At 36.1% G+C, this 11,488-nt stretch overlaps 1 protein-coding gene across 6 annotated transcripts; it reads left to right on the top strand.

Annotated features, from left to right (window-relative positions):
* Positions 1 to 454: 454 nt before the first annotated feature.
* On the top strand, positions 455 to 11,478 carry LOC126674734 (DNA repair protein UVH3). 6 transcript variants are annotated; one of them, XM_050369226.1, is made up of 19 exons: positions 455 to 602; positions 703 to 953; positions 1,075 to 1,241; positions 1,344 to 1,452; positions 1,855 to 1,926; positions 2,038 to 2,091; positions 2,855 to 2,982; positions 3,065 to 3,182; positions 3,674 to 3,751; positions 3,862 to 3,915; positions 4,449 to 4,633; positions 4,842 to 6,498; positions 7,398 to 7,592; positions 7,889 to 7,974; positions 8,163 to 8,439; positions 8,530 to 8,666; positions 8,909 to 8,993; positions 9,339 to 9,815; positions 10,681 to 11,478. In XM_050369226.1, exons 1-19 carry the CDS (start codon positions 515 to 517, stop codon positions 11,341 to 11,343), a joined length of 4,881 nt encoding a protein of 1,626 aa, XP_050225183.1. In that variant the 5' UTR covers positions 455 to 514; the 3' UTR covers positions 11,344 to 11,478. The 6 variants fall into 6 exon arrangements, with proteins under 6 accessions (XP_050225183.1, XP_050225184.1, XP_050225185.1 ...); XM_050369227.2 differs by lacking the exon at positions 455 to 602 and having other exon boundaries at positions 710 to 801; XM_050369228.2 differs by lacking the exons at positions 455 to 602; positions 703 to 953 and having other exon boundaries at positions 1,148 to 1,241; positions 1,364 to 1,452.
* The last annotated feature ends 10 nt before the right edge of the window (positions 11,479 to 11,488 follow it).

The following is an 11,488-nucleotide window of genomic DNA, read 5'->3' as shown; positions in this document are numbered from 1 at the left end:
AAAAAAATCTTACACGAAAAGTCGATAATACCCGGCTACTCTCAAGAAACTCTGAAAATATGTTCGTACTAGGTCGTTTCAATTCCGACACTGTCTTTATTTTATATGTATATTCAATTTTCAGTTCGAATAAGATATATAAAAATTTCAGTTTGATTCAGACATATAAATATCAAAATTCAAATAGAATCAAACCGAACTAAATTTACAACCGAACCCTACTTATTATTTCGATTCGTTTTGGAAAATCGGTTTTAGACGGTCCATTCACCCCACGGTTAATGATCGGCTCTGTCTACAAAAATTTTGGATTTGCTATTCTTGCACACCCCTACACCTACCCGCTGCCATCCCCAACTTTGTTACTTTGAACCCATCAAGTAAACGACGTCGTTATACGGTATAACTCTATTCTTCCAAAGTACATTGTCCTTTAATTATTTGGCGGCAATTTCTTCGTAACTGAAGCTGTTCCACAAAGAAGAAAAATAATCCTCACATTTAAAATAAAGAAATGGGAGTCCACGGTCTGTGGGACCTACTCGCTCCCGTCGGCCGCCGCGTCTCCGTTGAAACCCTCGCCGGAAAGAAGCTCGCAATCGGTTAGTTTCACAAGCTTACACAATCAATCAAATCGTGAAGTTTAAAATTAGTGTTAGTTTTGATTATAATAAATTGTTTTAATTATTTAATCGATTGTAGATGCGAGTATATGGATGGTACAGTTTATGAAAGCAATGAGGGACGAGAAAGGAGAAATGGTGCGGAACGCACATTTGTTAGGTTTTTTCCGAAGAATTTGTAAGCTTTTGTATTTAAGATGTAAGCCTGTGTTTGTCTTCGACGGCGCTACTCCTGCTTTGAAACGCCGCACTGTAATTGCTCGACGGAGACAGCGCGAGAATGCTCAGGCGAAGATTCGAAAAACCGCTGAGCAATTATTACTTAATCATGTTCGTTAAATCTGTTTTTATTTAAATGTTGAAATATTTTAGTGTTAGAATTTTTAGACTAAGTAGAATTCTATTTGATTGATTTTTTGCTATTTTGTTTTACTTTGCGTGCTTATTATAGCTCAAGTCGATGAGGCTTAAAGAATTGGCGAAGGATCTTGCGAATCAGAGGCAAACGCAGCAGGCTGATGATGATGCTAAGGGAAAGAAGGTTTTATCAGAGCAGAGCAAAATAGAGAATAGGGGTGATAAAGTAGAGAGTTTTGATCGGGAAGCTTTGGATGAAATGTAAGAGATTTTATGTGATTATAGTTGTATACATGATTAATGATTTTGAGTTTGGCTATGGTGAATTTGTTGAGTGTTATTATATAAGTTTGTTTGATCTAGGTTGGCGGCATCTATAGCAGCCGAGGAAGAGGGGCATTTTAATTATAGTGCATCAACCTCTGCTGGTAGGAAGGAAGAAGACAGTGATGAAAGTGAAGAGATCATATTGGTAAGTCAAATAATCATAAAACTTTTATAACTTTATGGCACAAATGTATTCTCTCAGTTACTATTGTAGTTAAATTGCTATTCTGTAATGCTGTTGACATAATTTACAATTTCATGAATTTGTGAATTTTGGCAATTTCCATGATTGTTGTTTTATTTAGAACTAGTTGTGCAGGCTAATCACCCGAGAGTTGCTAGTGGGTGGAAAAACAATACATAGTTTTGAAGCTTAATTTATTTGCAGTCTGTATTTTCCATACAAATTTGAAAATGCATCTTAACATAGATGATCTAAATCATATGAAGATAAGATGCTGGTCTTTCGGTGTCAAAATTACTTTTATGGCTGTATGTTGGATTTTTCAAAATGCTAAACTTTTTTGGCCTACAACTTCTGATTCAGCCAGCAATGGATGGTAATGTTGATCCCTCTGTCTTGGCGTCTTTGCCTCCGTCCATGCAACATGATATTCTGGTGAGTAACAGTTGGTAAGTCTATATAAGCTAATAAGCTTTTTTTTCTCTACTTTTGGAGATGCCGCTTAAATTTGTTCCGATGAAAGTTGATGATTGGTATATTTTATAGATGAGCGAGAGGTTAATAGGGGAAAAGAAAAGGCATAATCAAGAAGTTATTAAGGTTGGTTCTTTAATGCTTGTGTATGTTTATGATTGAATATCAAGATAACCTCTGGTTACAAAAGTTATGGACAGCTTAATTATCGCAGTTTTACATGAACGACATTCTGGCTTTATTTTTCTCTAGTATCATAAATGTGTATGCTTTTTCCCCCTTTTTTTGCGTGCCACAAATTGCTACCAATCCCAGATTTTAACTCAATATCTATGGAAATTTGATGAGGTTAATGGAGGTACACAAGTTTTGGGGTAGTATATATAAACCTTTTTGACCAAAATCAATTTACTTCTGGCAAACCTATTCCAAGTTTGATATGGTGCTTATACTCTCTCTCATTTTGCAACCTGCAAGGTTAGAGTTTTTGGGAGAATTTTTTCTTGATGTGCATGCATTGATTTTCTTATTGGGTTTTATTTTCATTCACAAGTGGAACTAGGCTATTTTCCAAATCACACAAAGTTACGTATTTTCTGTTTTTCTATTTGTAATTCAGTATTATTTTCACACAACTATATTTGGTTTTGATTTAAAGCATGTTATTGTCAGAGTTTGTTCTGATTGTTGTATGATGTTTTATTAGTTTATGTTATGCACCTTCTGTAAGTTTTTTATTTGTTGTGGTACTGGTTGCTATATATGAACTCTTCATATCCTCTTTTCTATTTTTAATTAGTTTATGTGAAACAATTGTACAAAATCTCATCTTGTCAAAGGCTATAAATGGTGACCTAGTGCTAATAATTTATTGCTTTTGTCAAAATAGCAGAATAAGGATCACATGAGTAATGCAGAGGTCACGGAGGTTTTAATAGATCTGACAGACACAGAAAGGAGTGATTTAAAGCAGGACGATTTGGTGGCAAAGAATAACCAGGAAAAGCTAGATGAAATGTAAGCTGTTTCTTGTGGCTGTAATTACATTGTTTTTAAATCCATTGAATATGCAGTTCATTGTTTTGATGAGTTGATTTAGGTTGGCAGCATCTATTGTGGCTGAACAAGAAGAGAGACTAACTAAGACAGCATCAACTTCTGCTGCTGCAATCCTTTCTGAGGAGGAAGGAAATGATGAAGATGAAGAAATGATACTCGTAAGTCTGCCAATTGGACATGCAAATTAGAGCCTTCATAGGCTGTGGCTTTTATATTTTCAGGAGATGCTAATTTGGCAAGCTTAATTGATTTGTTTCCTGAGCCTGGTAATTTCAGTAAGTTTGAGGGAAGGTTTATACTTAATAAAAAGTAAGTATATATTTACACATGAGATTGACATTCTCTAGAGGCTGTAGAGGAATTAGACAAGCTTAGTGTGGTAGGTAAGTTTAGTAATTTCAGTATATTTTTGTGCCTGCTTTTATTTGTTTCACTGTTGAGTCCAGCATCCGTGAAACCACTGAATATTCTCTTGCATGTCATGTTGAATTTTTTTACTTCACATCCTTGGTTGAGAAGTAGATTCCTGTTTTGAAGTTGTGATGTTCTTATGAACCTTGTGCCTATGTTTTTCCTCTATGTATATACGTTTGACTTTAAGTCCATGCATCTGTGTTTCATGGTTGTTGCACTCCATACTATTTTGCAGCCAGCAATGTTTGGGAAAGTTGACCCTGCTGTCTTAGCAGCTCTGCCACCCTCAATGCAACTTGATCTTCTTGTCCAGGTAAACTTTGGCTTGAAGATTGTATGTTGCTTTGGGATAATTTATTTTCAGATCTCTCCCGCATTTTACTTTTATCTTGTCATATTAGTTGTTGATCTTCCATTCTGTAGATGAGAGAGAGGTTGATGGCTGAAAATAGACAAAAGTATCAAAAAGTCAAGAAGGTCAGTTATTGATTATTTTAATTATTATGTTTCATATGACTGTATTTGTGTTTTTTATATTGTTGTAATGTCTCAAGCCTGTACTAGTTTGCTGTTAGCTCAGGCTATTTAGGTGCGTACAGAGTTAAAGAAAAATATAATTATTATTGAAGATATTATGGTAATTTTAATAATGAATTTTATTTATAGTATTAGTTAATTATTAGATTTAAAAAAATAATATTATATTTTTTTTTGTTTTTGTTCACTCTTAGACTAATTTATAATGCAAATAAATTGAGGAGTTAATTGAACTTTATTTCTTTCAATTAAGCCCGTCATGGACATTATATTGGTCTAATTGATTAAAATTTACACGTTCAAAGTTAATCTTGGTGTTAATTTCCCATTGCCTACAAGTGTAAGGGGCAAACTGATACTTAAGTCTATTTTTTTCCCTTAACCTGGTGGCGTCTTTGTTTGCATGGTGGGTATCACATTAGTCTGTAGTTCATATATGGTGTATCTTATTGGTTTTTTTTTATGCCCTCTAGGCACCTGAGAAATTTTCTGAGTTACAAATAGAGGCTTATCTTAAAACTGTTGCTTTCCGCCGGGAAATAGATCAAGTGCAGAAAGCTGCTGCTGGCAATGGCGTAGGTGGTGTTCAGTCTTCACGAATAGCTTCAGAAGCCAATAGAGAGTTTATCTTCTCTTCATCTTTTACTGGAGACAAACAGTAAGTAATTATGTTATCTTCTTCTGCTTCTCATTCATACACATACACATAGATGAAAACCAAGAAAAAAAGATAGCTATTTACTGGTGCTTAATGCTTCTTGATGACAGTTGCTCTAATTTAATTTCCAAGTGATGGGGCTTTTATTTGTATGTACTTTTTCTCTTATAGACTTTCAAGTTAAATGTTACTTTGTTATACATGATAGATTGCTGGCATCTAATGGAGTGCATAGAAATGGAAATAAGCATCAGCAGACACCACTAAGGAATCCTTTTTCAGATTCTGCGAATAGTGTTCCATCTTCTAGTAAGTCCAATGCTGTTATAGGATTTGTCCAAGATGAATCTAGAGGGGCATTTGATGAAGATGTTGAGACATATTTGGATGAAAGAGGCTGTATTCGAGTAAGTAGAGTGAGAGCCATGGGGATGCGCATGACACGTGATTTGCAAAGGAACTTGGACTTGATGAAAGAAGTTGAACAAGAAAGAACACATGCAAATAAGACAGCAAGTGTTCAACCTGAGCCGAACAGAGATAAAACTGGATCTCCAAAAGGCACTGCTAGTGAAAATCTGCAGGCGAAAAGTTCCCATGACAAAAATGGTGAATCTGTTAAGTCAGATGAGAGAACCCAGCAGTTGGTTTTAGAAAATAAGGGTTCTATTCAGATATCTTTTGAAGTTGATGACTGTTTTGACAATGATGATGATGTATTTACTTCTTTAGTAGCTGCACAATCTGTTAATATGCCTTCTGCTGACAATGTTGCATTAAGAGGGCAGATTTCAGATTCTTCTGATGGTGATTGGGAGGAAGGAGTTATCGATACAAGAGGTGACAGTGCTATTAATGATTTGACGTTAGAAACTAATCCCCAGCGTACAGAAAGCATCATTTCTGATGATAGTGAAGTGGAATGGGAGGATGGAGGCGGTGATCATGAAAATTCCTTATTTCCATCTGAATCTAGAAAGCCAGCTTCCAGAAGTTATTTGGAGGAAGAGGCTGATTTGCAAGAAGCAATAAGGAGAAGTCTTGAGGAATCTGGGGGTGAGAAATTCAACACCACACCATTGGAGCATGAAGATGATACTGCTGGGTTTATTCTTCCTGAGAAGGATGTGACCCAACAAGATAAATTCTCTTCTGAAGTTTTTGCAACTAGAAAGATGGACAGGGTGGGTCAAAGTGATATCGCACAGGTCTCATCTTCTCTTTCACAGAGCCAGATGAAGTTGTCTGAGATGCATGATCCTGATAATAAAAGAATCCTGACAAATAAATCATATGTAAAAGATATGAAATCTAATGATGAACAGCCAAGTCAAGATACAAGAGAATTTCCATCTGCAGAATCAGCTGCTCCTTTGGAAGCAAATGAGACCCATGTGGCTGTGAAGCAATCTTCAGACACTAAGAATCGTGTTGGGGTTTCTCATGTCCCCGAAGCAGCATGTGGTTCCTTGCCTTGCGAAATATCGTCTGAAGACAAAGGAGACAAAGTAGAAGCAAAACCATATACGTCGGTCAACGAGGGGAAAAATACAGAATCATCTTGTCATTTAATTGAGATAACCAGCCCCTCCACATCTATTATGGAGCCATCCATAGATTCAACAATTGGAACTGATTGGGAACCCAACTTGGGTAGAGAAAGAAATTCTGATCATCAATATAATGAGGAGCAGGACATGGATAAATTTGCAAGCAATGAGAATCTACAGGCTGATTTCTCAGAGACCACTTTGCAGGAGGAAATTCTGATTCTTGATCAAGAAAGTAGGAACCTAGGATCTGAACAAAAGAAGCTTGAACGCAATGCTGAATCAGTTAGCAGTGAGATGTTTGCAGAATGTCAGGTATGTACTCCAAGTTGGTTGACTTTTATGTCAACTCGCATGGTTTAACTGATGAATTATTATGATTAATTTTTCTTAATATCAATGAATGTTTATTGATTCATTACATGTCTTCTCATACTCGAGTACTGACCATGGAGCCATTTAATCACTTCTCATTCAGTCCTTCATATGCAAATTTTGCAAAAAAGTAAAAAAGCAGTTCTCATTTTCATATTGGTGATATTTTTTCCAAAAGAACCGCATATCTATATTTGTAGGGTACACTAGATGGGAATTTCATAATAGGTGTATAATGTATACATCTGTGAAATACTTTTATTTAAAAACTTTAAATGGTTTATGTGTATCTATTTTCTTTTTATTTGACCAACTACAGGTAATCTATTTTTTTTCCCATGAGAATGAGAAGCTCATTTCCCAGAAGGAGAGAGGGAATGAGTGATTCCCATTGATGGAGGAATCTTATTCCCATTTTGAGTTAATTGTTCCTCTACCAAAATTATGGAATGTAGTTCATTCTATTCTCATTCACATTCCCTGCAAACTTCAGTGAAACATATGGACCCTAAGTGATTAAATGAAAATATCAAAAAATGATAACTGTTGTTCAAATATGTGACAAAATAATAACAATTCACTTTTACATAGGGGTATTTGTCATTCACTCTGTTATTTTGTGACTTACAAGGGCAATGATACCTTGCTAGTAGAATATTGCGTTCGAGATTTTATTTGAAATGCAAATTATGCGACTAAGAATGACTCTTTTTCTCATAAACAAGGGTCATTTACTGTCGATTATGTGTCATATTAGGCGATACCGTGATCATAGCTTCTCCTTTTTTTCTTCCCTTCAGACGATTTAAATTGTTATTATGTTTATTCTATTACTGCAGGAACTCTTGCAGATGTTTGGCTTACCATATATCATAGCGCCAATGGAAGCAGAGGCTCAATGTGCCTACATGGAACTTGTAAATCTTGTTGATGGTGTTGTGACTGATGACTCTGATGTGCTTTTATTTGGGGCTAGCAATGTATATAAGAATATTTTTGATGACCGCAAATACGTGGAGACATACTTCATGAAGGTGTGTATGGCACATGATTATAATCCTAGATTTCATCTCCTCTCCGAAAATGATATTTGAGCATGATGTGCCAATATTTTGTTCCAAAATGTTTATTTTGTGCTTTTATTTTTGCCTATAATATGACAACTCATAGAGATTCATATTCGTTGATTTGTTTCTTTTGCTTAAAGATGTTAAAAATACATTTGCAATTTATAGGATCCTTCTTTTGGATATATTTGACGCTCCTTTAAGCTCAAGCTCTATAGGTTCTACACTTGTTTTCTTTAATGCTCTTTCATTTTGCTTGTCAGGATATTGAAAAAGAGCTAGGCTTAACCAGAGAAAAATTAATTCGCATGGCGCTACTTCTGGGAAGTGATTATACTGAGGGCATAAGGTAATTAACAGCCATGCTTTTTTTTTTTTAAATGCTTTTCTTTTTTTGACAAAGCATTGTAGTGACATGCTCATATGCTGTTATTGCTGGTTATCTGTGGTGGGATATAAAATCCATTATGATGCATATTAAATTTGATGATTTCATTTTTTTTGTATATGGACTTGAATGAGTTTTATTTGACGTAGTGGGATTGGCATAGTTAATGCGATTGAGGTCGTGAATGCATTCCCAGAAGGCAATGGACTTGAGAAATTCCGGGAATGGATTGAATCACCAGATCCAACCATTTTAAGGAAGTTTGACTTGAAAACAGATGCCAGTATGATGAAGAAAGGCGACCCTAGTTCTGGAACTAGCAATAGCAGAGTTGATTCATTTAACCAGAACATATCAGAAGCTCACAAGGAGGAAGATTCTGCAGATCGCATTCATGATACGAGGCAGATTTTCATGGATAAACATGTGAGAACTGTGTTTCTGCTGTAAGCTTTTCCATTATCGGCACATATTTGTGATGACCTCAAGCTGGGTATCTCGTCATTTTTTTCGCAGAGAAATGTGAGCAAGAACTGGCATGTTCCTTCTTCTTTCCCAAGTGAAGCTGTTATTTCTGCATATTTGTGTCCACAAGTGGACAAATCAACTGAGCCTTTCACATGGGGAAAGCCAGATCTTAATGTTCTTCGTCGGTAAGTTATGGTCTCATATTTTAGATGCAAGGCTGCGTGCTTGGGTTTGTTCCGGAAGATGATGATCCTGTTGAATTGTGTTATCCATGCTGCAGTCTGGATTCCAATGATTGAACATTTTTTTCTTATGTACCTACAGTAGTATCCTGTGAGGCTATGACATTCATGTTCTCTTTCTGGGATATTTGTTATACAGAAATTTTGCAATTACTTTGTTGATTATCTCATTTTCTGGGAAACAGATTATGCTGGGAAAAGTTTGCATGGGGCTTGCAAAAATCAGATGAGTTGCTGTTACCTGTTCTGAAAGAGTACAATAAACATGAGGTGTTTTATCTTTCCGTCTCTCTCTCTTGTTTATTTATAAATGCTTGGTTGTGCCCATGCATGCATTATCCTTACACTACCACGTACATGTATGTTCAGGAGACATGCATAGCATCACAGAAGAAACTAGTTATCAGTTATCACTATAGAGATTAATATGTGCTAATGTTTTAAGCAAAACCTCTTTTTCCCTTGTTCGAAATGGTTAGTTTTGTTTTGTTAAATAACCAACTCGCTTAAAAGGTCAAGCTGTTAATAAGACTTCAACATTAGTTTCATTATCTCTAACGTGTTTGGACTTAGCAACACCAGTGCTAATAAAATTTGTTTTTGGTGCATTTGAAGACTCAACTTCGGCTGGAAGCATTTTACACCTTTAATGAGAGATTTGCGAAAATTCGAAGTAAGAGGATAGAAAAAGCACTCAAAGGGATCAAAGGAAATCAATGTTCAGAGTTGATGGACGATGATGTGAAAAAAAATACTCCTGAAAAGGAGAAAACAACAATTACGGCTTCAAAGAGGGCAAAGGGGGGTGTTTCAAGCAAGAAGACCAAATCTGCAGGAGTAGCTACTGCTAAGGGATCTAGGAAAAGAGTTGGTAGAGAACCTGTTTTGACTGAAGTGGATAATTCAGGACAGAAATCACAATGCAAAGATGGAAGAGGGAAAAGAAGAGGGAGAAGCGTTGGAAAGAGGGAAGGAAGGGGAAAGAAAAGGGGAATTGAGCACTCTGATTCCAGTGAGGATCATGTCACTGATGGTTACGATGAGCTAGAAGTTTGTGTTGAAAAGTCAAAAGGGCCACAAGAAGTTCGAAGGGTAAGTTAAAAATCTTTTGCTCCTGCTTGCATCTTTCATAGTGTAAAGGATATGTTTTTATTTTGATAAATTTAAGTGTGCTCATACTTGGGAAACCTTACTGGCTTTAGTTCAACAGTTAAACTGGAAACTCAGTTTAAACGACTGCCTTTTCTTTTGGTTCGATGTTAAGCATTCTGGGATACATGCATTTATTTTGTTTAACATTGGGCTGCTATGTAACCAAGGAATGGGTTAAGTTCTTTATCATTGTGCTGTTTCCTGCATATTAGATGCTTTTTATTCCATCTAGTTAAGCATGAAAGTCTTATCAAACATATCAACTGGATTTATATGATGCGCTTTCTTCATAGTTCTATTGCCTGTCTAGGGCTTTGAGTTATATGATACATTCATTTGGGAATTTTTTTCTGCATGACATCTGTACGAGGGGCTGTCATAAAATTAGGTCTCTGTGTGAACGGAGTGTCATTGTATTGCGCTCTTTGGAGTATTTTTGTATATTAAAATTTTAGAAGAAACATACAAATAGATGCTTTTTCTTAAAATCCAAGTTATATTTAGATGTGAAATGTCATTGGAAGATTGAAATTTTGGTGTATCATGTAATAAAAATGGGAAGGCCATTACAAAAATCTAATCATTTCCTGATTCTAAATTGTACCAAATAATAGATTGACAGTTCTTTCTAACAAAATTAAATTTGTTTCATCTTTTGGTATGAAAGGCTCACCATTTCTCTCGTTTTATTCCAGTCAGCACGCTCTAGGAAGCCCGCAAGTTACACCGAGGATGACTTTAACAAAATTAAATTTGTTTCATCTTTTGGTATGAAAGGCTCACCATTTCTCTCGTTTTATTCCAGTCAGCACGCTCTAGGAAGCCCGCAAGTTACACCGAGGATGACTTGGAAACTGATGTGGACAGAACAGTAGATGTACGGTGTAACAAAGAGGCAGTAGAACCGGGCCTATTTGGAGTCGTAGCAAGTAGAGATGCCAGTACTAGCCACAGTGTTGAGGAACAGCTCAAAGTGGAAGATAATTTACCGGGATACCTCTTTAAAGACTATCTTGAAAGAGGGAAGGAGGGTTTATCTAACAATGATGTTATTGGTGAAGCTGGTGTGAACCCAAATAACAATCCAACTGAAGTTGGTGTCTCTCAAGATTACTTTAAAATGGGAGGGGGGTTTTGCATAGAGGAAAGTGAGACAGATCCCGACCAAAATGCTGCTTATAGCCCATCTATGCATCATGTCTGGGAAACACCCGATTCTTCCAAACTCTTGGGAGATACGGAAGAAGCTGACAGATGTAAGGGCTCAGATCCATCAGTTTCTAGTGCCAAAAGAACATTCAGTGATACCCAACATGATAGCGAGCCGGCTATGGATTTCATAAATGCTGGGGACAGTGGTGATCATCTCAAAGTCAGTTCGTCTCTGCCAGAAAGCACGGACAGTAAAACTGGCGGATTTAGGCTCAGTGCAATGCCTTTCTTAAAAAGAAAACGGAGGAAGAACTGAAAACCTGTTGTATTTCTCTAATTATATTAAATGATTGATAATTTGTAGACGGCATCGTTATATATGTATGGATGATAGCTAAGATAAAAGCAAATATTACTTATAAACTATAATCAACGTGTAAAGTTTATATTATATAGTGACT

The sequence above is a fragment of the Mercurialis annua genome, linkage group LG3, assembly GCF_937616625.2.
Source record: "Mercurialis annua linkage group LG3, ddMerAnnu1.2, whole genome shotgun sequence".
NCBI classification, from domain to species: domain Eukaryota; kingdom Viridiplantae; phylum Streptophyta; class Magnoliopsida; order Malpighiales; family Euphorbiaceae; genus Mercurialis; species Mercurialis annua.
The sequence above is the reverse complement of the archived record's forward strand: the minus strand, read 5'-3'. Positions and strand labels throughout refer to the sequence as shown.

What these genes read in the sequence shown, in the direction of transcription:
- LOC126674734 (XM_050369226.1), top strand. Translation starts at nt 515, where the DNA reads ATGGGAGTCCACGGTCTGTGGGACCTACTCGCTCCCGTCGGCCGCCGC. An exon ending in AACTTGATCTTCTTGTCCAG is followed by an intron (nt 3,752 to 3,861) that starts GTAAACTTTGGC and finishes TCCATTCTGTAG; the next exon opens with ATGAGAGAGAGGTTGATGGC. An exon ending in GGCCACAAGAAGTTCGAAGG is followed by an intron (nt 9,816 to 10,680) that starts GTAAGTTAAAAA and finishes GTTTTATTCCAG; the next exon opens with TCAGCACGCTCTAGGAAGCC.